This window comes from Pocillopora verrucosa, chromosome 13 (genome assembly GCF_036669915.1).
Source record: "Pocillopora verrucosa isolate sample1 chromosome 13, ASM3666991v2, whole genome shotgun sequence".
Classification (NCBI taxonomy): domain Eukaryota; kingdom Metazoa; phylum Cnidaria; class Anthozoa; order Scleractinia; family Pocilloporidae; genus Pocillopora; species Pocillopora verrucosa.
The window spans coordinates 12,343,267-12,367,929 of record NC_089324.1 but is presented as its reverse complement, the minus strand read 5'-3'; the positions used below and the strand labels follow the sequence as shown (position 1 = coordinate 12,367,929).

Below are 24,663 nucleotides of genomic sequence, written 5' to 3'. Positions count from 1 at the left end.
ACGCCTTGTCGCGTTTACGTGGTTTGTTTGCAAAAGCTATCACGCGAACCTGACGCGCTTTTAGCGGAATATTGTTTGATTTGTATGAACGCTCGCGGGCATCAAGATTGAATGATATGTCTCCATACGCTTTGATTTCTTCTCGTTTTTTTAACAAGAGTCTCAATGAAAATAAATTCTCGAGCGTTACTAAAATGCAAGCAATTTTTTTCTTTTCTTTTTGAATTTCATTTTATCCTTTTTAGCAGATTGAAATTTTGAGTTGAAGAGGTTAGGTAAAGAAAGTTTAACAATCACCTGAGGTGAACCGCTTCAAGGGTCATCCAAGTTGTTAAAAGCTTTTTCGAGAGCAGACTTTATTCAACTGAAATATAACAGGTAAATTTGCATTTGATAATCTGATTGGAAACTGATTTCTCATGATTAAGACTGTAACGTTTTTATTAAAATCAGTGGGGAGAAACAAACAAGAAAGTTCAAAAGCAAACATTGGTTTCTATATTGCAGATCAATTTAAAACGATCAGAAATTTAAACTTTCTCACAATATTGGTTGAAACTGATTCTTCATTCTGTAAACTTAAAGGAAAGAAATCTTTTCCTTCGAAACACGTGGTGTTTCTCCTATTCAAATATCGCAAATGGTGACAATTGTGAACAAATCTGAGCTCGACGCAAAAAATTATTCAATATTTTAGAGTTTATATAATGTATAACATTAAACAAAACTTGAATTTATCTTTATACAATTTTCTATTTGATTGAATCTGTAGGTTGCCGTGGTTTAAAAGCCATCAAGTACTCAACATGTCGTAGATTCGAGATAAATAATGAAGAAATCAAAAATCGGTTTAAAATTTCTAAAGTGGGATGTGAGTCGATATGAATCTCCCTTCGCCACAAATAAAAACAGCTCTTGAAAAAAAAGAGGGAAATCTGAGTAGTAAAATGTTAGACAAAAAAATATTGGTTGCCCATACCTTGTATATCCTGCCTTTGTAGTAAAATAAAGCACTCGTTTGCCAGAATGTAATATCTTATTCTAACTTGGAAACCTTGAAACAAGAAAATTGCAATTTAAAAGCATTAAATCCATATCATATTTGCAAGCAAGAAAAAATGACGTAAAAATGTTCAAGGCGAGTCGTTTTGTTTGAAATTGGTCTCGGTATATTGCTTCTCTCGACGAGAAAATAAAATAAAATAAACAGGTGGAAATTGTCCCTCGAGGAGCTAAGTAAATTGATTTTAGCAACATTTCTCCTTTTCCGGCATGTTTTATTCTACACCGTGTTAAAATAAATCAGCCTTCTTCTTTTCCGCAAAGCCGAAATTTGCGAAATGCTTCAGGCTCACTTGACAATTCCTTTCATATGCAAATTGTACGAAATGAGAGAAAGAAAAAGAGCTCTAAAGTTGACGCGTTTTCGACACATCGGATTACTTTTTCCCTTTGAAATGAAGTCTTCAAATGAAATGCCACTTACGTTTTTTGTCCATAGCTATCGGCAATCAATTTATAATTTAGAAAGACAGCTCAGGTATAAAGCCAAAATCTTTTACCGTACAAATGGCAGAAAGTGATTTCTTTGACACGTATCATACAAAAAATTAAACATTTTTAAACACATCGCGATGAAAAAACAAATTGTAGTAGCAAAACTTACCAGGTTTTAAAAGTAGCAAGATCAAATATCATAAGATGTATATTGCCACTTTCCCGCATAAGAGATTCAGACGAAGTCCAACTTAGAAAATACAACAAAAAGAGACTCCCCGCTGGGATACACCTGTGATCTATTACTTTGAGAGACTCCTTACTTCTTAATGTTCGCGTTTTTGCTCGTAAAACTCTAACAGAAGCTTTATCAGTGACCTAGTGCTCTATCAAGAATTCTTTTTTTAAAAACACGCGTACATGCGGTTAGAAACAATGCAGATTTGTGCACCTTTCAAAAACCAACCTTGCGGTCTACAGCGATGTGCGCGCCGAAATAATTGGACCTTTTGTTATCAAATTATGTCCTCAACCGGAGAATAATTACCATACACAAAACAACTCGAAAACTTGTCAAAGATTAGTTTACAAATGCGAGAGATATAAGCCAGATTAGCAGCTCCTTAATCTACGGATAATAAAGTAAGACCGTAAGTGTCTTTGACCCGAAAATTGAGCTTACTAAGTTATGATAAAAAGATGCGTCTTAATCGAATGGCCGATTTTTACAGCTCGCGTGCGCTTTTTTCAACTTTCAACTAATTGTCGTGCAATTACAACACGCGTGGTTTTCAAATGAGAATTTGCTGAATTGTTCATGGAAGAGTTACTTTCTATTAGTTCGGCGCAGAGAATTAAGATTACTGTGCGAAGTCTGATAACTATCAAATATTCTTCGGATAATTCTACCATTGGCTGATTACTTCAGATCAGAGATCTGCTCGGTTTAATTAAAAGTTCTTCTTTTTCGGCATTTCGTAATTAAAGTTAATTGCAATCAGTGAAAAAAGAAAACGTGAGACTTTGATAACAATTTATTCTGTCAGTTGATATTCTCGATTAGCCCTTAAAAACCTCGTGAGATCAATTTTTTCCAGAAATCGAGGAAAATTTTTCTTTCCAAATTGAGCTGATGCTAATATCGATAAAAAGTTCTTTAAGTTTTTTCAAATTCAGCAAAAACTTGCGTTCCTTTCGCCGATTAAAAACAGTTCAGCATTGTTTATAAACGGAAGCTTGGAATACAAACGATTTTAAAGATCAAACTTAAAATTATTAGTCATTTTGTGTATTAAAAATATTTTGAGATAACATCGGGACCCACTAATCTGGGTTAAGATTGTTTCGAAATTGCCAGTGTTATGTTGCTTTGTTTGGAAAACCTCCTGAAGGAAATGAAACAAATCAAAGCGATCGTGGATTGAATCTTAAGCCAACAGCTGATCGTGGGAAACGAAACGTAGACCGCCCCTTCTTTTTGCTGGTTAAGGAGCGTGGGGTGAGATAACGACACGCAAGTGGTTATGGTTTGGTTATGGTTCACGCGCATGCGTGAGTAAGAAAATAAAGTTTAGTTGTCTTAGTAACGTCTAGGTTTCATATCAGACAACCCTGTTAAGTGTTAATCAGAAAATATATTTCATTTGTTTTATTTGCTTCTTAAAGACATCAAATAGTAATGGAATTTATTTTCAAACGCTTTGATTTTCCCCCTGCATGTTGAGTAAGATGATGTCTTCATCCACAATTAAAAAAAGTTGCAGAAAAGTGCATGTAAAATCATGCTTTGATGGGATTCGGACCCATGCCTCCCAGTTACTGGTTGGGCACTATTACCAACTAGGCTACATAGCCACCTATTTGGAGCGAGGTAAATTTAAGTCCGTTGTTCTTTCCATTAAGGAATCGAATCGGGTTAGATCTCATTCGCGCGCGACAAGGTACAAATATGGTAGCCAAGTTTACAGTAGCCTGCTGAACAGGCTTAAATTGATGCATTTTTTAAGGACAATTTTCTAAGGATGCAAGCGCATAGCGGAGGCAAGCGCTTAGCGGAGGCAAGCGCTTAGCGGAGGCAAGCGCTAGCGGAGGAAAGCACTGGCGCAGGCAAGTGCTTAGCGGAGGCAAGCACTAGTGCAGGGAAGCACTTGCGGAGGCAAAAAAATAAATTTGCTGAATGAAAGAAAAAAGTCTTCGCCTTAACAACTTGAGAAATTGTTAGGAGGTAAAAATTTGCGATCTCAGCATTACAGAATCAGTGCGAGATTCCGCCTGATATTTTGATATTCTCAGTTTCCCTGACAACGCGGTCTCAATCTGTAGCGACTCGACTCTACCTCTCTTTCTAAACCAAGACCTTAATGCAAATTGATCCCCGTCTCGCCTTCATTCTCTTGAAAGAAAGATTTGCTGTGGCTCCTATCCAAAGTTTTGTTTGTAGTGACTGCACAGGTTACCCAATCTCTCAAGTTCGTGTGATTCGTTGAAGATTGACACAAGTAGCCTATTTTAGCGATTGCTATTCTGAAGTCCAAAATGGTGGTAAGATAAGACAGTCGGAGCGATGAAACAGTTTCGGAGCGTTTCCAGCAAGTTCACTATAAGCAAAATTGCATGGTGTTGTAATGGTGGTTAACAAACAAACTCAGAATTCCAAAGAAAACTCCCACATTTTAAATTCACCACCAAATTCTAATAGCTCACTCTGAATTAATTCGAATTCGTGCATGAGCTTTACTTCCAATTTTACAAATTCCACTCCAATTCTCAAACTTTACTCCAAATTCGAAGAGCTCACTCCGAATTCTAAGCTTACTTCAAATTTTAAAAGCTCACTCCAAATTCTAAAATTTCACTCTGAATTCGAAACGCTCACTATGTGATTCTAAACTACTCCACTCTGTATTCTAAAGGTTCATTCCCAGTACTAAACTCTGTCTACTTTGGAAAAATACAGCTTTCAAAAGCAAATGTGAACAAAGTTGAGATGAAGCATGATCTCCCGGTGAAGCTGTTTGCCACGAAAATTTACGCCTAACGGAGATTATGACGCGTTGATGGTTTATAAAACTTTTAAACAAAAATGCCTTTTTCCCAATAACTCGGGCGCGTTTTAGGATTTTAACTTCAATTTTTGGAAAATAGTTTGAATTATTTATTGAATATACTCGAAAAAAATTTGACTCAGTTTCCGATGCTTTGCAGTACAATTCTTTTAAAAGTAATAAAAAAGTCAATAACAACGATAAAACATTTGAAATAGGTGTTACAATCATGCCAATTTACAAACGTTGGGATTATGGGATTCCAAGGACAATGTAGCTTTAATGAAAGAGTGATCGTATCATTAGGGACTTGGATATTGATGGGGCGATACAAGAAAGATGCCATTTTAATGTTTTTGGCAATTTATGGGGACTTGATGCACTGAGGATCTCAGTTCAACAGAAATTTGGGAATCACCTCCTCGCAGGATAAGTAAATAGATAACATAACGAGAGAATCATTATTTTCTCTTGATAGCGTAGATACCCGTACCCCCCACGCCCGATGAGGCTTCCACGGTCTTGCTGGCCCCCTAAGTCACTATTTGCAGTGTTTCCAATTTCTGAAAAACTTTCTTTATTTAAAATTTTTGCATTAAAAATAAGAATAACGACCTTAATCCAAGAAATATAAATATTGCTCTTGTTCTTTAAGCCAAACAGAAAAGGGGTCCTGTACTGATAGGAGCGGAGCCAGGTGACCCTCTTTCAAACTGGTAGATTATACGGAATCGTACAATCCAAAAGGGAACAAAAATCAGGTTCGTTCACGATTTAGATTGAAGAAATGTTAAATGGTTTCCGTGTTTACATGATGTAAACACGCGGGAGGTTGGGAGAACACGAGATAAGCGCAGGAAACCACGACGCGAAGCGGAGTGGTTTCCAGCTTATCGAGTGTTCTCCCAACCTCCCAAGTGTTTACATCAGGCTATGTAAACAAGGAAACCGTTTTACATTTCTTTTATAAAATAACTAATGAAAGAGGAACGAAAACCGTGTCTACATACGCTCATGTAAAATGGTTTTATGGCCAATCAAAGCGCGCGTACTATTTGAATTATTTTATAATACTTCTACATTCCCCAGTTACCTGCTTTTTATGCGCCTTTTTACCGCCCAATGTGTCACCCAGAGATTTATGTGGTCAGCAGATTGCTCGCTAAAAGGCGGGTCTTCCCAAACATGGCGGACGAAGCATGTCTCTTCCTGCATCACCTCACTAGACTTAATTTTTGTTAGAAGCCTTTTTCCTTAACGTGGATTCTAGCTGAAGCTGGTGGTATGGCAAACCTTTACCTTGAATTTGATGAGGACGCTGGGAACAAAACTCATATTATACCGAAATGTTACGACGTAAAAGATGTAAACGCAAATTCCTCACAGAGGCAGTTGTTGATAAATTACATGGCAAAAGATGGAGGAATTCCCGTCAATTTTGGGTTGAATATCTTAGGATGGATGGTAAGCGTCGTGTCTGATCTCTATGCTGTGCTTTATTGTCTTAATTTTTTGCCTTGCTGTACATTCTATTACTTTTACTAAAACTATCCGGTCTGATGAAAATGAAAAACGAAAGCATGTAAATGTAGTCGCTCATATTGACAGTTGCGTTAGATCATATTGGAGGTCGTTGTATCGATGCCCGATTCTGAGTAATTTCACCGAATGGTAGTCTGAAAAGCTCTCTTGTATTTTTAGTTTTATTTGAAAGTATTTATTCTGAGATTTGTTTGTGTGCGAGACAACATTTTTCGACCTTTCGACCGGGCAGCCGCGCGTAGGATTTAATAACAAAAAAAAAACAATCACTTTCTCTGTTTCCGAACACCTTGCAAATACTGCAACTTTAGGGAAGCAGAAAATTATTTCAAACTTCTTTCCGATGGAGATAGATGATCATTCTGCAGCAGAAAGTTGACAAATTATATTATGGGCATGGTGATTTGTAAGTCCTACATGTGTTTTCAACCTGCTCGTCTCTCTACTTGATGTACTATTGCATAATATTATGTTAAGTACTCCTTTACATCGAAATTAGAATTGAAAATAGCGATTTTATGCGGTCATTGGTTAGAATATCAGACAATTTGGTTCAGAAAGCGGGCAGTTTTTCAAATCTTTGTCCCAAAAGACTTCTCCTTACTATTCGATTCCTTTGTTGTTGAAATTGAAGCAGGTGAATTATGCCGGCTACTGTTCATTCATTATGCAAAAATAATTTTGTGAGTTATTACTTGTTTGCCGAAACATGCATCAAAATATATTCTTCTCTTAATGATGTACAATAAATTTCTTTAGGGAGTTGTCGGTTCAGATTTTTCATGCATATTTACAAGTGTACTTTAATTTTTGGTATCAATGTTATTGTATATACTTAGGAAATACAGCCAAAAGATTTATTTCCCTTCAAATTGTTTTGACTATTGAAAATTGCTGTGAACATGATTTGATAATGCTTTCCTTATTTTTATCTGCATGGTTCTGAAATGCCATCATATAATTTGCTAATTTTACTACAAGTTCCTTGGTTTTGAAAAAAGATATCTGGCAGCTGTGAAAAATAAAATTGAGCTTTTCTCTTTTTTTTTTTTCCATTTAATAGAAACATTTTATATTATAGTGAGGTCAGCTACAGGTAACAAATAATAAAAATAAACCCCACAATATGAGGAATTATTTTGTCTTTTCAAAGTACAGTTGTTATTTGGTTAGAAGGGGAACCAGAAAAAACTCTCCTCTCAAAGAAAATTGATGTCAAACGCAGGGTGTGTCTTATGATATATGGAATTCTTTGTGATGTTTTCCTTTCTTTTGTGTTTGAAAAGTGATAAGGATATCATCTCCTACAAATACATTTACTGACAAGGTCAATATATTTTTCCAGACATGTCAGTAAATTGAGGATGTATGCATTTTATCTTTGAGTGAGAAATATTAACAAAAGATTATTATATGAGTTAGCCTTTACATTTATGGAATCAGCTTTTTCTTAATATTGAACAGTTGCCTTATTTCAGCATTTTCTGCAATTAATGTAATTTGGTCTCTCAAACCTAAAGGTCAGTTATAAATATAACTGTTGCCTCTTATACTTAATATTATAGCTTTTGTTAACATTTCTTAATTTTTTAAACCTGCACATTTCTTTTGGTACATTTGTGAGTTCAAAACAAGTGACCTATCAAAAGTTGACGCAAGCAAAAATAAAGGGGTTGGATATTGGTGTCAAAGTGTGGGGTTGTACTGTTTTATTTATGGGAAAAAGCGGACTTTGAGATTACTTTTTGGCTGTAATTTCCAAAACTTTTATGTTGAAAGAATCCACTGAACAGTTAATATCAAAAACTAATGGCTTCATTTATTTTTAGCTATTGGTATACTGTAATATCTACAATCTTATTATATTTCATTCTTTTTTCACTACAGTTTATTACAGATGATTCTCTTACTTCATTTTTTTATTACATTTATTATTTTTGTAATACATTGGTGATTGTCATTTGTTTCATACATGAGCCACTGGCTCTAAGTCTTAAAGGCAATTAAATCGAACACAGTTTGAAACATCTTTTAAAACTACTGAATACAGAGATCATTTGCACATTAACTTAACTTACAGAAAAAGTGACTTCAACTTCCATCATAATATAAAACAAGCACTCTTAAAAAAAAAAACATTTTAGTTCAAAGTTAATTGAATTCAACCTTGATAGTGTTTAGTATAGGTTTTTGTTTACTTCATGTCAATTTGCTCAACTCTGCAAGGTTTTTTGGAGAAAAATTTTCAGAGCTGTGGTGTAATTATCATGTTTTTTGTTATAGATTGTTTTCATCTTGTTCTGTGTCATTCGCCGACTTGTGTGGGATTATGGAAGACTAGCTCTGATACAGAAGGAAGACCAAGGGTATGTATGGTATTGTAATTTAGTAAAGGACAATTATTGTACACTGATTTTTCAACTAACCATTTTGCGACTGTGACACAGATTTAGATAATAGTAACATAAATACTGTCATGTCATGTCCAGGAATATTCAGTGAAAGCAAGCCATGTAAGATTGTTGTGGTTCTTATTTTAGATGGACTGAAATGTTCTATGGATCAAGGCAAACATCTGAGGAGGGACGTGCAAGTCAAGAAGTTGGCATGAATGCTGCAGAAACTGTTGAATTTCCAGCTGTCAAAAGCAAGGTTAGTATTTTGTGACATGCATTATGCATGTAGGAAATTTAACCAATTTAACCCTTTAACTCCCAAGATAGCATCAGTAATTCTCCTTTCTGTTCATGATATAGTTCCTGTGATGTTAGTTTGGAGAATTTGGTATCAGATCAACTAGTAATCCCCTAATTGATATTTTTCTTTTTTCTCATCACTTGTCTGCTTGATATTGTAAGGAGAAAATCTATCTTGGTCACTCATGGGAGTTAAAGGATTAATGGGATTTGCTAACTGGTAGGGAAATCCTTTTAACTTTCAAATTTTGAAGAATTCCAAGCAATTTTCGGCAGTAATAGGAGGTGGTACAGGTGGTAAATTTTACCAGTGACTGCCTGAAAATGAGAACACTTATGTTTGACTTCCTCCATCTAATAGCTATCCTTGGTCCCTTGGTTTGACATTGCCTCTTTAATTGTATTGTATGGGCTGGTCCTAAGGAAAAAATGCTTCTTTTAAAAGTGAAAAAAAAGTTTGAAAGAGTGCTTTCTTGCAATTAACATGCTAAAAAAAACAGCTGTGAAAAGTAGAATTATTGCTGGGAGTGAAATCTTGCAATTGCTGTATAGAATCTGTTTTACTTCAAGGTCCATAACTTAAAATTACTCATAAATAGGGGTTCATTTGCTCAATAAATAGCAAGAAGGAACTTAGTTGATCATTAAGTAAAGGTATTGTAATCAGTTTTGTAGATTTCCAAGCCGTATATTTACATGATGTTTGAAATCCAAGATGGCAGATGATTGAAATAATTCTTAGAATTGATGTGTTTTCATGCACATGCCCAACAGTGAGACTGCCCTTTTTAACCAATTTGCCTAGTTTGTACATTTTGTTTAGTTGAAGTGAATCAGCTTGTTTCACCATTTTGACCAGTAGAAGCAATTCAGCTAGTTTCTATTAGTTCAGTTAATTTGACCATTTTAACCACTTAAAGAAATTGAATTAATATTGTGTTTAATTCATATTACATTAATATATCCTTGTTTTCAGGGTCTTTTCTCATGGATCCCTGTGTTCATGAGAGTGACAGACAATCATATCCGTCTGAAGTGTGGTGTAGATGCATTTCAGTATATAATATTCCAGAAGCACCTTATAGTTTACAGTGTGATCATATTCTGTCTGTCCATTGGTATAGTCCTACCAGTCAATTACACTGGAACCAATGGTAAGTGGGCCATGAGTGAAACATGAAGCTTAGGTACATGTCTTCTGTTTTAGTAAGGAATGAAAGGGGTAAGTTTCTAAAGAAACTGTGGTACTGCATTGGTGGGAGAGTATAACAGGGTAATTTAGTATTATCAACTGAGGTTAATAATACTAAATACCAATACTAAACCATTCGCACTGACGCTGGAAATTTTGACATCGAAACTCTTTACAGTGGCCAATTTACATTATCAACTCAGTTGATAATACTAAATTATTCTGTTTTAGCAACTCTTTTCAGGGTGTGGGGGGGGGGGGGAAGAGGGAGATATGGAATCTGTTCAACTGATTCTCTTTTATTCACAGTCACTACAAAGGCCATTTATATCCTGAGATTAATTAGTCTCAGTCACAAAATCTGTACATTGATGATGAGAAGCTACTTATATTTAACCCTAAGAACACATCACCATAAAATTCTGGCAAGGCATTGTGTGGATAACACCAAGGGCCTGGGTTTCAGACCTGGCCTGGTCATTGTGTTGTGTTCTTGGTCAAGACACTCTCCTATCACAGTGTCTTTCTCCACTCAAGAGTATAAATGGGTACCGGTGAATTGTCAGAGAGCCTGATGAAATGTTGGGGGTAGCCTTGTGATGGATAAGCATCCCATCCAGGGGGTCAGGGTGGTGATACACCTAGTCACTTCTGGAACCCGGGATCTGCTTGGGCTGGGCAGCTACTTGGCTTGAGTACAGACCAAGCAGTTAGCACAATACTTTTTGCTGAACAAATAGAGAAGCCTTGACTGTGGTCTGTTCTGTTGTAAAGCATGCAGGAACAGTAAAGCACACAGTCAAGGCTTCTCTATTTGTTTCATAATAAAAAATCTGTTACATTTCCCACATAATACTTTCAATTTTCAAAACCAACTCTATTTACAAAGCAAACAACAGTTTCATCAGCATGCTCTTTCAACCAATGACAGCGTGCATTATATCTGAACTTTACTATAATATCACTTACTGGTACCTGTTCGATAGCATTATTCACCCATTGAAAAATTGGGCATAAGGGTCGAACTTCATCACTTGATGTGGAGTTTGAACATCCAAATTGGAAAGAAGAGTAGGAGAAGCACAATGAAATTGTAATTTTAGTATTTTATTGGGGTTCCAGAGCCAAACAAGAATTCTTTTGGTGCCACAACAGTGTCTAACCTAATGGCTGACTCCAGCGTCTTCTGGCTTCATACAGTTTTTGCAATTATTTACACTGTGTTAATGGTGATTGTGTTGCGGCATTTTACCAACCTGTTTGTGTTTGAGAGCCACGATGATTCCAAGAAGACAATCATGATGACTAATGTACCTAAAAATGTGACAGCTGACTTGATCATGCAACATTTTCGGTGAGAAGTGTAAAGATGTTACGAGTGTTTAACCCTTTAACTCCTAATATCTGATTGTTAATTTTCCCCTTGAGCTGCTACACATTTTCTTGTAAATTAGTTGAGAGAATTTGGTGTTAGATCAAGGTAACAACTTCTACCTGATGAGATTGAGTTTTCTTATCACCTGTTTGATGGATAATGTATGGATATTATAGGGAGAAGTTACTTGTTAATCACTTCTGAGAGTTAACAGGTTTACTTGGGATGTCACTAATAACTTTTTTCCTCTAGAATATTATTATTTCACCTAAAATTAGCTTCTCACAATTTGCATAGTTACTAGTAAACCCTCTCACTCCTAGTGACCAATGAAGAATTTCTCTCATTATTTTTAACACATTGTAAAGCAAAAGTGATGAGGAGAAAGAAACGCACAATTTCATGATACAGCTTGATTGGACACCAAATTCTCAGAGCTACAATTATATGAAATATGCAAAAAACGTTGAGGGGGAACAATTTTAAGATCCCAGGAGTGACAGAGTTAAGCTTTGTTTCCTTCGCGTCTGTTGTTTGGCCTTGTTATGCGTGAAGTTCTGATAGTGTGTTGCGTGAAAAATGGAAACAAAGGCCAGTGAGGGGACTGATTTTAGAGCAAATTCACTGATTAAAAGTCTGATGAAAAGTCTGTTCATTGGGTTTTTTTTCTGAGGTTAAAGGTGTTGTTTCTCTCCATTCATAGCCATTTGTTTTCCTTCCTAGGTAATCGTTTTATTGCTTGTGTTCTAAACTTGTCAAACTAATATTTGTTGTCTCTTTCAAGGTAAAAATACGTCAAAGCGTTTCATAGCAACTTAGCGTGCTTTCACAGTCAAGCGTTTGACTCCGAAAAAGAAAATCCATGTTGATATAAATGTATCACAATTTCGACAGAAAAGAAGTTTGTTCTGCCATTACAAACAGGTTGAATGATTTTGGGGGCGAATTTGCAATGGGGCGAAACCTCCAGTTATCTAGAGAGACCGAAAAACCTGGCTTATATATGCTCTCGCATTGAGCGTTTGGATCATAAACTATTGGATCGTAGGTCATAATCTCTCTTGCATTTCTCTAGGGAAATCTATGGTGAATCACAAGTCCTTGAAGTTCAAGTTGCATTTGACTTTGTAAAACTGAAGCAAGCGCAGAGAAAAGTTCTTGCCGCTCAGATGGGTAGGGAACACTGCGAAGAACTTCTTCGCAAGACTGGGGAGAGACCGTTAACCACAGTCAGCACCAACAAGCTGTCTCCATGTTGCCACTGCTGTGGCGCCAGTCACGTGGATGGGATTGAGTACTTTACTGAAGAAGAGGAAGATGGGAAAGTCGAAGCTGATCAACAGAGGCAAAAGCTGAAGAGTCTGGGAATAGCTTTTGTGACATTTGAAAATGCAAAGATTGTTCAGAGGTACAACAATTCTAAATTAATGGAAGCTAGTGTGACAGACCTACTTATTAAGATGTGCGCGGATGTTGGTCATGCTGTTTTTCTCTTATTGATCGAGATGATATTAAGATGCATTTTTTTAAAGAAAATTTCTCAGAGTAATAACAGCAACATTGCCAACATTCTGCTTGCGTACGAGCAAGCTCTGATTATAAGTGTGCAGTACGCACTTTATTCCGCCCGCGGGAAGATTGGAGATAAGTCGGGGAGAGCCTGGCTGGGAGTCTGGCACTAACCAGTGCCAGGCCCCTTGTACACCTCTCGCCGGCTCACTCTGCTCCAGGCATCATACTTTCCCGCGGGCAGTCGAAGAAACCCTCGGGCCAAACCGCTGATAATGACGGCCAGCCTTATAATCCTTCGAATATTTTTTGCTTGCGTGATTGGTCGAAGCGCGGTCGCAGTCATATGACTATCGCTTACGGTATTATCTTACAGTAAAGGGAACAGGGCGGTCCGACTGGCCGAACAGAGAGAATCTCGTCAGTTCAAAACGTCGAAGGAAAAGTCTCAAAGAAAGTACTTCTGCTTGAAATCAAAGAGCGAATTATCGCTTGAAATGTAAATAAACATTAGCCGAAATTAACATAAAAGCCATATTCCTTCAAATTGACGTGATCAACAAATTCGTCATTTTTCATTGAATAGGCCAAAAAGTACGCTTCCATCGCCAGAGTTCGTTTTTGCTCGCCCTTGCTCTGACGAAGAACTGACGTCCGAAAAGTTACCTTTAGAAACTGCTTGCGGTGGCCACGCCTTAGGCGTTAACATTATCAACTCAGTTGATAAACAAATTTATCTTTCAATACATCCCACAGAAGCAGAACCACAGTTTCTTTGGAAACTTATCCCCTCTTTTTTTCATTTTTCTCTGTCTTGCAGATGTCTGAAAGACTTCAACACAATCAGACATGGAAGTCCAGAATCGTCTGTGTCACGGAGGATCTTTTCAGACCACTGGAATGTGTCGCAGGCTCCATTAGCTGGGGACATTATCTGGGAACACCTTTCCGTAGACAATGAGAGTTGGTGGGTCAGGGCAGTTCTTATCAATACATTGCTGTTTATCTTTGTCCTATTTATCACCACGCCGGCTGTGGTACTGTCTACTTTGCAAGAGTTGGAGGCCAGTGTCGGTGAGCAGTTTATTTTTTCAAACTGTTTATTCCTTGAAAAAAAAAAGAAGGCTGTCTTGTCTTGTCTAGGTTTGGGTGACTGTATTTTCAACATTATTTAGCTAAAACAAACACGAGGAGCTAAATACAAATTGAGAAGTGAGAGCTGTTTCAGTTTTACAGCTTCTTGGTCAGTACCTCATGAAAGTATTGTTCAGTAGTTGTCATTTAAAAGGTTACAAACTGCGGTTTTAAGTACAGACCTTTTACATCATAATAATCAATTATTCACCGAAGTAGAGGTGAATTATTGTTTTAGCATATATTACACACCGCAAAAGATAATTTATCTCTGTTACTGATTGCGAAACTTGTCGGAAATTAGAGTCTTGACACGCCATTTTTGTCTTTTCGGCTGCTCAGAAGTGAATAGTACTCGCTTATCACTAAGAACTCGCCTATCAGCGTGCAAAGCATTAGTCACCTGACTAGTGACATGACTAATGAATAATATTACTTGAAAGTGCTGCTCAATCCTTCAGTAAAAGTTAGAACTACCTGTCACTTCTTTCAGAGTTCTTAGTCTTCTGACAACAAGCTGAAATAAGTTACAGAGTTATCCAGTGATCGTTTTTGATCTTTCTTTCCCAAACTTTTCGTAGAGAAAAGCAATCCAAAGCTCGCTGTCCCTCCGAGTCCATTTCTCACTCAGTTCTTGCCCACTATCTTGCTGTGGAGTTTTGCGGCGATCCTTCCAGCGGCTGTGTCGTGGTCAAGTTATTTTGAAGCCCATTGGACAAGGTACGGTACGATTTTAAAGGAAATGCATGCTAATGTTTGGGAGTAACGGTTGAAAGCGAGTAATTACGATGAATAACAGCGAGTAATAATGAGCGTAACGTTTAATACAGGAGCAATCGTTAAAGGTGAACTACCATTTCTCTCAATCTTGAAGACTTCCTAAGCCTGTGGAAACTCTTGTTCACATTTCATCAAATATTTAAAGTTGGTCTAAAAACGCTAAAGGGCAAATTGCCGGAAGGTCATTTTTTTGCCGTTTGCCATTTGTCACGGAGATACAAGACGGAAGCCGGTTACCGGCGGTCTACCGCTGACTATAAGACCTCTTACCGCCGTCTGTTTAGCCTACGAGCCGCATTCGTGTTTGGATTTAGCCTTACGGCTCCTTTCAGGGCTGTAGCTGCCGATAACACCATCGGCAGCCTCTTATGGAAACCTTTGTTAAAATGGACTGCTTAAAGTCTAGACCCACATCTGAAGCGACTTTTTCGTGAGACAAACGATTATACTTCGCAACCAATTACTTACTCTATCTACAACCGAAAACTACCTTTTTCGGAACTCCCCTCTCTTAAAGCACCGCACTTCGTGATGAGAACCTTTTTTGCCCTTAAAATCGTTTAACGTTTTAAATTAAAAGTTTCAATGTGAATTCCTTGTATGGAGGAAGATATTTGGAGGTTTTGCCCCATTGCAAGTTCGCCCCTGCCACCTTTGAGTGTTTCTGCCCCCACCCTAGGTAAAACAACCTCGCACCGACCTTTACCAGTTCTCTCCAAAATCTTTCATGTCGTTCCTGTAGAAAACATATTTTCATCAACATGCATTTTTTTTCTGAGTCAAATGCTTGACCACGCTAAGTCGCTATGAAACACTTGGCTCAAGGACATGTGGGCATGAGTATTTTAATAAACATACTCATATGTTGCTGGGCTCAGCATATTCAAAAGCTGCGAAATACATAAGTTGTCCTTTGCTTGAGAATACTTGCAAATGAAAATTTTATATTGATATTTGCACAATAGAAATTTGATAAATTTAATAGTAATTTAATAAATTATTTGTTGGCAGCCAAAGGGGCCATTATTGTTTAGTTTGTAGCTAGAAGTAAGAAAGCCCTTGATGTTGTATCTTATCTTCTTGCAGGTCAAAACTTGAGCATTCTGTGATGGTCAAGACTTATATCTTTTTAATGTTGATGTTAATTATTCTTCCGTCTCTGGCTCTCACCAGGTAAACAATTAAGCTGAGCGATATGTGGTTTTTTTTAAAAGACTGTTAAAACCGAGTTCACCGTTGCTTCGATTGTGAAGAGTATTTGTACTTGAGCAGTTTTTAGCTGAACGTCGAAAGTGAATCAGGATTGCATTTCTTGCGGATAACTACATTTCGGGATTGGTCGAGAAAAATTTGGTATTATCAAATGAGTTGATAACACGAGTTGGCCACTGTAAAGAGTTTCAAAGCGGGCGTTTCGAGCGCTAGCCCTTCCTCAGGGCGAATGACGAAGGGCTAACACTCAAAACGTCAGCTTTGAAACTCTTTACGGTGGCCAACTCATGTTATCAACTCAGTTGATAATACCAAATTACTCTGCTACACTCTCCCACCGACGCAGCTCCACAGTTTCTTTAGAAACGTACCCCCTTTATTCATTTGTCGAGAAAAATCGAGTCAACCAATCAGATGCAAAAACTAATGCCCTTCGCGGCTGGTTCACGCGAATTTTCCCGCGCTTCGGGAAGTTTGGTCGTTTAATTAACTGCTCTAACTTTTCCTTTTCTCGTTAGAAATTTTCTTGTGTTTTAACTGAAAACTGTGCAGTAGTTTGACACAAAATTATTGGGTGACGTGGTGAGCTAATATTGAGACGTATTTAAGACAATCTTCCTGGCCCATCTCGTCCTTGGTCCTTGTGTTCTGTCCATTGGCAAGACACCTCACCCTCGCAATCGCGCTTCCCACTCGGGAAGGTTAGGGCTTTAGTCCCTATTAGGGGTAAGGTGGGGGATCATTGCTCTCTGGCAAAAGCGAGCAAATATAAAATTCAGGTGACGACCGGTGCTGCGTAATGTGTTGGAAGGGAGGCATGCACCCGATTAGGCTCGGCTGCCAAAGTTCGGGCTGAGCCAGGAAAATTTTTCTCGCCAATTTCTATTGCCTCGCTGCTCCAACAGAAATCATGATAAATTACTGAGGGAACTTGGAATTTGATCAAGAGAAATGATAACTTAGGTTTTTCACTTAAGAGAGCGGACGGTTACTCAAATATTTTTGCTGTGTTTTTGCTGCAGTGCGGATGCTTTGTTTCATTTGACGCTTGGAGGACGTTTGCCCGAATTCCAAAGTAGACTAGCGTGAGTATAAAATGCCGATTAATTTTTTTTCTTAGTAGTATATTTTAAGGAGTAAATTGAAAAGAGTTCCTGAAATAAATCCTTTTTCTCCGTCGAGGTGAATACTTTGCAACTTCTCCTCACCACGTAAACACATCATAAAGTTCACCGATAGTTAGAATCAGGGAAGTGGTCGAGTGGAAAATATTGACACAATCTGATAACAAATTCTCTCAACTAACGTTTACCTAAGTATATGAGCGTTATGTCTGCTTAAATCTCAGGTTTAGCAAGTTTCTTCAAAACATATATTGTAAGGTTTGATCGTATCTTCAAAAGGAAATCGTTTGATCAAGTAATTTGAGCACCTCCAGGGGTTTCAGTAAGACGAGAGCCTGCACGGAGGCTAAACAGACGGCTAACAGACGGTTATGGAAACCCGTGTACTCTTGTAACAGTTTAACTGATTTAGTAAACTTAGCTACAGCAAAAACGGGAATATTTTCACGACTTGGTCAAGAGTTTTATCTTTATACCTAGCAGCACTTCTTACTGTCTCGATGCAATAATTTCCTCTCGTTTTGAACAATGAAGAACACGCAAGGAAAGGTGAATTGTCAGTTGGCAGTAAAGGGAGTTTTTCTGACAGTAACAATTTAGTGTCTGTTGTGATCTTACGGGTAAAGGTTGTTCTGAAAAGAACTCGCGATTGTCGGTGACTGCGATCAGTGATGATTTCCGCTCAGGTGGTCGAAACGCCGATTTTTGTCACTGAAAAGAGCCCCCTTTCTCTTAGGACTACCATCATCCTCGACTAGGACTGAGCTTTTCTCTTAACCACGTCTGTTTGCTCTCTGTTCCAGTTGCGTATTCTTACCCAACAATGGCGCGTTCTTTGTCAATTATCTTGTAACATCAGCACTGATTGGAACCGCGCTGGAACTGTGTCGCTTCCCCGAGCTAGTCTCTTATGCAGGAAGTATGGCTTGTGCACGAAACGAAGGAGAGAAAAGGCTTGTTCGCAAGGTCAGTGGACTCTTAGACCTATGTTACGGTTGTTCTTCTTGCAATATTCAGTTTCGTCGCCTTTTTTTTTTTGTGGTTTTGCCCCGTACAAGTCAAATTGAAGGAAAAACAACTTATGATCACCGGAAGGCATAAAAGTATTAGATGAGTAGTGTAAAACTGAGGAAGAACGGGGTTTTTGAAGTGTGTGAAACAAACTTTGTTAGGACTCGTTTGAAGTCAACAAGACCTCCGTTTTCGGTTTTTTTCAGGGAATGAATCTCTGAAACTTCCTGTTTTATCACTCTTAAGAATCGTACTACATGCAAGTTTTTGTTCTGACACCAGGGTTGTTTATTTTACCAGGAAGCCGTGCGTGAGTTTGCTTATGGACAGCAGTACGCCTGGATGTTAGTTATCTTTACTCTAATGGTTGTTTTCTGCCTCACCTGTCCTCTTGTCACGCCATTTGGTAAGTCACGCAAAACATTTTCGTCACGTTTGCAAACGTTTATAATGGCTGCACTACATACAGCCTGCGAGCACGAGCGGCGAAACCCATGAACGAAGCGAGCGAGTGAGAGCCTCTGTTGAGCCAGACCACTTACAGAGCATATAGAAATAAGAACTACAGGGGTCAAAACTATAGATTAGTCATCCTTCTGAGGATGCAGTTAAAAAATGTGTTGTCCTGCTGCTTCCGTTTCCAGCGAATTCACTCAGCACAAAGTCTAGAAGAGAACGATTCTTCAATCACGATTGTGAAACATCTCGAGGCGTAATTGTATCAATTTCCAGTAAAGCCTCTTTACAGTGTTTTACTCTGATTTTAGCCATGACCAAACTTATGAATCTAACTGCCCGCCACAATATTATTTTTTTTAACCAGTGTTTTCATTATTTATTCACAGGTTTACTTTACTTGGCCATGAAGCATTTAGTCGATCGATACAATCTTTACTTCAACTATCGCCCTCCAGCTTATAACTACGTGGACAGCAATGTACATCACACTGCTGTGACGTTCGCCGTCATTTCAACTTTCTTTCTGTTGCTATCACTGTTATTTTACTCCTCTATCAGACTAGGTAAGTACGACACGTCAGTCTAATGTGTGCCTTATCAGAGCAATTTTCAAATGAGTGTCAAAAGTGATCCGGCATTGCGATATTTTTCACTTCACTCTGTGATTGCGCCAGCCTTTCAACCAATCAGATGCAGGAGTAAAACCAACCGCGACTTGTTCACCCTGCTTTCCCGCGCTTTAGGAAGTTTACTTGTTTTTACCTTGAATTCTCGTTCCTCGCTCCTTGTGATATTTTAATTTTGTTGCAATTGACTTTTTTGATTTCGTTGGTTTTGGTTTTCGACATTCGAAAAACGCTCTTCGACCCCGTGAGTTAAGAGTCGACTCGCTGGACTTAAAATCAAAAGGCCTGAGTTGGAACCTTGGGGCCCAGCTTCCTGGCCTCTTTTTTGCTTGCGTCATTTACCTTGAAGATCAAGATGTTGGTAGTTTTTAAATTTAAAGAGTTGAAAATATCAGGAAATAAGTAGAATAGACTGATAATTGAGCAACCGTGATACTATTCCTTAGATGTAACTATTAAATTATCAGTGGTGTCAAGTCCACAAGGTAATCGTGTTTTGGTTTGAGCAAAACAGTGCCTTTCTGAACCCACCAAAGTAACTTTTTTGCGGCGAGTTCGCCGCTAGTTCGCGGCTAGTTCGCGGCTAGTTCCATTCATTATTACAACTGTTGTGGTAATTCGCTACTGGCTGACAAATTATTTAATCAGTTCAATGTCGATAGACATCGAATGATATTTAGAAGAATTTTTCAGAAAATAGTGTTATACAATATTTTTACCTCTTGTTTTGCCTGTCGAAGACAACTTTGATTCACGGAAATCCCTATTTTGAAAATATCTAACTCGAATCCATCAAATTTGTGGAGGAAACCAAACTACAGTAATGTGATCAAGTTTTAATCAAACAGTTTTGGTGTACATCATTCCCTAACCTTTATAACGAAATTCTCATACCTTCCCATTGTATACGGTTTGCATGGAAACCTATCAATGTCTCGCGAAACTGTATTAATTCCCTAGTTTCCTTGGTGACACACGCATCAAAACCTGCGTGAAAAATTCCCTACACTACCCCTACCGAATACGGTTTCCCTAGAAACCCCCACTGCTTCGGAAAACTTCTTCGTCTAACGTGTTTGATTTTGCATAAGGCGATCGCCCGCGATCATTTCTCGTTACACGAAGCAATTGTTTTAAAAATTGGTGAGTTGGCAGTTTTATATGCTACAAACTTGCAAGCCGAGATAACATGACTGCGCTGTATAACTAAGGAGTAGTTTTTCGGTGTGGGTTACTTGGATGGATTGGGATATGGGACAATTTCGTCTGCTTTCGGAAAACTTTGGAAGTAAGTATCTACGGTAAAAGTTAGGGCAAAGGCTCTAGAAGATTCGACTTGGGTCCATAGCTATCTGTGGTTTTAATTTTTCTTTCGAGATAAATATCTTTACACGTTGCAAGTACGCATTTGCCTATGAAAACTTGCGATCAAACGTCCGCCTTTGGCCGTGAAAACGATATCTTTTCTTTGAATTTCTGAAGTGTTCCTGTAATCCTCTGTATCACTGATAGGAAAACTTTTAAAATTATGTCAAATATAAAATTTACTCGTTTGTCGTATTTCAAAAACCTTTATACTGAAAGCTTGTTAAAGATCGTCGATGGTTAAAGATTCTAGCCATATTCCTTAAATTAGCTTGGCGTTTCTTCGGCAGAAATTCGGGTAATCAGACCTGGAAATATAATTTTATTTTTTAAAATTTCACCCCTCATAAAGCGCATAGTTGAGCGAAGTAGTGGTCATTAAGGTGAAATATTTGATCTAATTTGGAAGAGATATTGCAAAAAGTTATATTAAACAAAACTTCTTGAGAAACCACTTTAAGCGACTAAACGTCTTTGTGTATTTGATTTCGAGCGTAATGTCGGTAGCAGTATTTGGGGCAAAATTGGAAATGGCAGGTTAAGGTACTGCAGAAGATATCTTCAACATGACGAAGATTTATTTGAAAACCATTAATTGGAGCTAATACGATTAAAAGCAAACTGTTATGGACTGCTTTTTCTCAAAGAAAATGTGAATCATGCGGGCGGAGAGAGGCTATTTTAGATTCACTGTATCTTTCATTGGGAAAAAGAACATTATCACGATACAAGTAGTTTGGCTTTTAACTTTAGAAGTTAACCCTAAGGGTAACTTGTATCTAATTACTCCTTAGAGTATCACTTTTGAATCACACATCAGGGTTTGGAGAATAAAACAAATGATCACCAACTGAAGAAGCCCTTGATTGTTAATCAAATTCTCCTTTTCAACATCTTAGTTAATGTATAGAGAACAGTATGGAGAATATGCATACTTATCTTAAGGTGTTAAGGGTTAGGCAGGTTGTAACTTAGGTCACTATGTCTCCTTTGAGTGTTTTCCCAACATTCCGCGCGGGTTATTACGCCGGTAAATCGAGAGCAAGTGCGGTCTCCAGTTTAAACAGAAATCACCAGCACACAATCTAAATGTTTCACATCAATCTGGAAAAAACAGTTTTCAAAAAAATCCCTTGTTCATAGCTGAAGGCACAATGCTTAAAGCCAGACGGCAAGAGAGTCAACTTTTTTTTTTACCTTGTCTTCAAGCTTCATGGTTAACCTCGTTACTGAGCCTGCGTTCATACGTCCACAAACACAAACCCGACATAATTTTTTCAATACTGTTTTTACCACTTATTCTCTCTCTCTTCAGGTATTAATGATCCCCAGACTGTTTTCACCTTGGTCGTGGTGTGTATCACAGTTCTGCTTCTCTTAGCTCGAGTATGCTTTGGAATGTTCAAGAAATTTGGACCTCACAAGGTAGTTGTTAGACCGTATTTAGTTGGTAGAACGTTGTTGTTGTTGTTGATATTTACGTTTTGTTTTTCTTCTTTTTCTCAGGAATACCTCTCGACAGATGCGGAACTCAATGGAGCTGATGTTTATATTCCTGTAAGTTCCGCTGTTTTTTGTTTGTTTGTTTGTTTGTTTGTTTGTGTATTTGTATACGCGTGTGTGTTTTTTTTTTCTTTTGTTTAATGAATGGAAGGCCTCCGTTAAAGCGAAAGACTGACGAAGGGCTCACGCCCGAAGCGTCAGCTTTAGAAACTCTCTACGGAGACCAATTTACATCATCAACTCAGTTGATAAAACCGAATTATCCAGCAAACAGTTGACGAGAATGGAGAGACTTAAGTAAGAGGGTATTATCTTGATAAAACCCCAAGTTCTCCTGACTAATTTACAAAGAAATTGAAAGCACTTAGAAGGGGGATTTTCAAGCCAGATCGTGGAGGTCGAAGGCTGCTTCAAACCGGGGGGTCCGTGACCGTCGATGTGTCATTCCACTAGCTAAGAAATCAAGTGTTGCGTGACATCATATCATTCACCATATCCATTGTTGCGTTACAGGAAGCTTATCTTCCGCCAGTCCTTCAAACAACGCGTGAAATGAAGGCCACTGGTAGTGGAAGTGACAACGTTTCTCCTACCCAGCTCACCAGGCGGAAGACTTACGGCGCGACTCAGAATGACCACGTGATCGATACGTCACAACTGACACCCAGTTCGGAAACTGTTGTGACTTTCGATGACGAGGACCGGCATTAAGTCTTAGGCTCTAACCGTTGGGAAACATTTAGATATTTATTTTGTTTGCCTATCTTTCTATATAAGGTAGATCATTTGTGAATTTTTCTTTTTAGTAGAACAGATTCTTCTCCAAATTGTTGGCTAAGAATTACAACCACTAGATTTTAAACATCACTGGAAACTTTGACTAGCGTTGAAATGAGCACTTTTTTGTTTGTAACCCGGAAAGTTTCATTTTGCCTGGTGCTTTAGTTAGCCGTGAAATTGTAATGATGAATTTAAGAAATTGGCTTGTTTGAAATGCATGCTGTACCTTAAGAAGCGTCTGGAAATATTGATGCTTTCAGTCGTCATTTCTCCTATGGTTTGAGTTGTATTTATCTTGATATTTTACAAACAGTGTTAACCGTGATCTATTTCGTTTCAACAAACGTTTTTCTTGAGATCAAGTCTTAAATTTTGGTCCTAATATTGGAGAAGGTTCTAATTAAAAAAAGCATGTTAATACTCTCTCTCTGAGAAGCATACTAACAAAATATAAATAAGTATGAAGACTTTGTGGGGGAGAAGAAGTTAGTACAGATAGGGAACTGAGGAGCGATGCTCGTCTCAGGCTTTAGGCGCAATTTAGTTGTTTCTTTCTTGAAAATTCCTAAGTAACGGTAGCGTTGTTCAAATGTGCCGCATGATTGAACTTTGAGTTAAACTAATTTATGTAAAGTAGGTTAGCAGTATCTACAGAAATGATATTTTTTTAACTTTCTTTAGAGGAAGTTTTAAATGTGTAGCGTAATGTTCGTTATTCTGCGGAGATCTTCGGAACTTCTCGTATTGTAAACTCGGAAATCGCGTGTCTAATTCAATGGGTTGTTTAAATTAGTATAGCTATTATTCTCATTGATATTTTAATTGGTAAATCAATTTTAAATGATATTTTGTGCAAGAATAAGTCATGCATTTTGATAAACATCTTACAAACCCGCTTACTTTGGGTCGCTCCCAGAATTGTTTCAAAGTGCTTAGGAAAATATTTATCAAAATAATTTGTTTCGTTATTTAGAGACAATTCACATTAATTTTAATTCATTTAGTGGATATTTGAGGAGCTAGAATTGAAATTTAAGTTATTTTACAATCGTGATTCGCGAAATCCACTTAAACACCTAGAGACAGTTAATTGTAAGATAGTTTTGTTTTGACTCCCATGCCCGTCGTCAATTTTCGTTAGAAAGTGTTTGTAAAAGTTAATTGATTGTTGATTGTTTCCCGTGAATTTAATTTAATTTAAAGACATCATCGAGGCAGACGCATAAATTGTTTTTTAACTTACTTTTTACGTTTTCCACCTCTAGAACAGTTGATGTATAAACGGATTGATTGATCTGTGTTTGGTTCTTCTGAAAATCAAACTGAGAGCATGAAGGGTACTGAGCCGGAGGGGGGGGGGGTCAGCAACAGACTTCCCTTCTTTAGATCCCTTGGGCGTTTTTTCGTCCCAGTTCTTCCTACAACCCCAGCTCACATGCGTGGGTCATTTTCTGAAATAGTCGCGATTGACTTCTTTTTTTTTCCTTTTGTTATTTTCACACAGACAAGCAGACAATTGTGTTAAGGACTTACTGCTAAGTTGGGCTATTAAATTCTTGTAGTTGAGAGACGCAAACCTAGGACTTCAATTATTTGAATAATTATTATGCGGTTAGTTTCTGATTATAGAGTAGCCACTATACATGGTGCGCTGAGTGAACTTAATTGTAGAGTTCTTGATGAATTCATTTTGGCCGTTGAATAAATAAAGTTTTGTTCTTAAAAGAATAGATTTCAGAAGTCCTTGTTGCTCTGTTGGACCTGAAAACTCGTGAAATGATATTCAAAGATCGTGCACTGTATAATACATCTGA

General features: G+C 37.8%; 1 protein-coding gene across 1 annotated transcript; it reads left to right on the top strand.

Annotated features, from left to right (window-relative positions):
• Nucleotides 1-5,715: 5,715 nt before the first annotated feature.
• On the top strand, nucleotides 5,716-24,562 carry LOC131792593 (CSC1-like protein 2). Its single transcript, XM_059110014.2, has 16 exons — nucleotides 5,716-6,005; nucleotides 8,367-8,449; nucleotides 8,624-8,735; nucleotides 9,756-9,933; nucleotides 11,094-11,325; nucleotides 12,422-12,754; nucleotides 13,676-13,929; nucleotides 14,571-14,709; nucleotides 15,856-15,942; nucleotides 17,004-17,066; nucleotides 17,909-18,071; nucleotides 18,417-18,522; nucleotides 18,962-19,138; nucleotides 21,882-21,991; nucleotides 22,073-22,123; nucleotides 22,583-24,562. The coding sequence occupies exons 1-16, from the start codon at nucleotides 5,826-5,828 to the stop codon at nucleotides 22,778-22,780; spliced, it is 2,466 nt and encodes an 821-aa protein (XP_058965997.2). The 5' UTR covers nucleotides 5,716-5,825; the 3' UTR covers nucleotides 22,781-24,562.
• The last annotated feature ends 101 nt before the right edge of the window (nucleotides 24,563-24,663 follow it).

Bases quoted from the DNA above. Each gene is read 5' to 3' on its own strand.
- LOC131792593 (XM_059110014.2), top strand. From the start codon at position 5,826: ATGGCAAACCTTTACCTTGAATTTGATGAGGACGCTGGGAACAAAACT. The intron at 15,943-17,003 runs GTAAACAATTAA...TTTTTGCTGCAG, and splicing joins CCGTCTCTGGCTCTCACCAG to TGCGGATGCTTTGTTTCATT. The intron at 21,992-22,072 runs GTAGTTGTTAGA...TCTTTTTCTCAG, and splicing joins AGAAATTTGGACCTCACAAG to GAATACCTCTCGACAGATGC.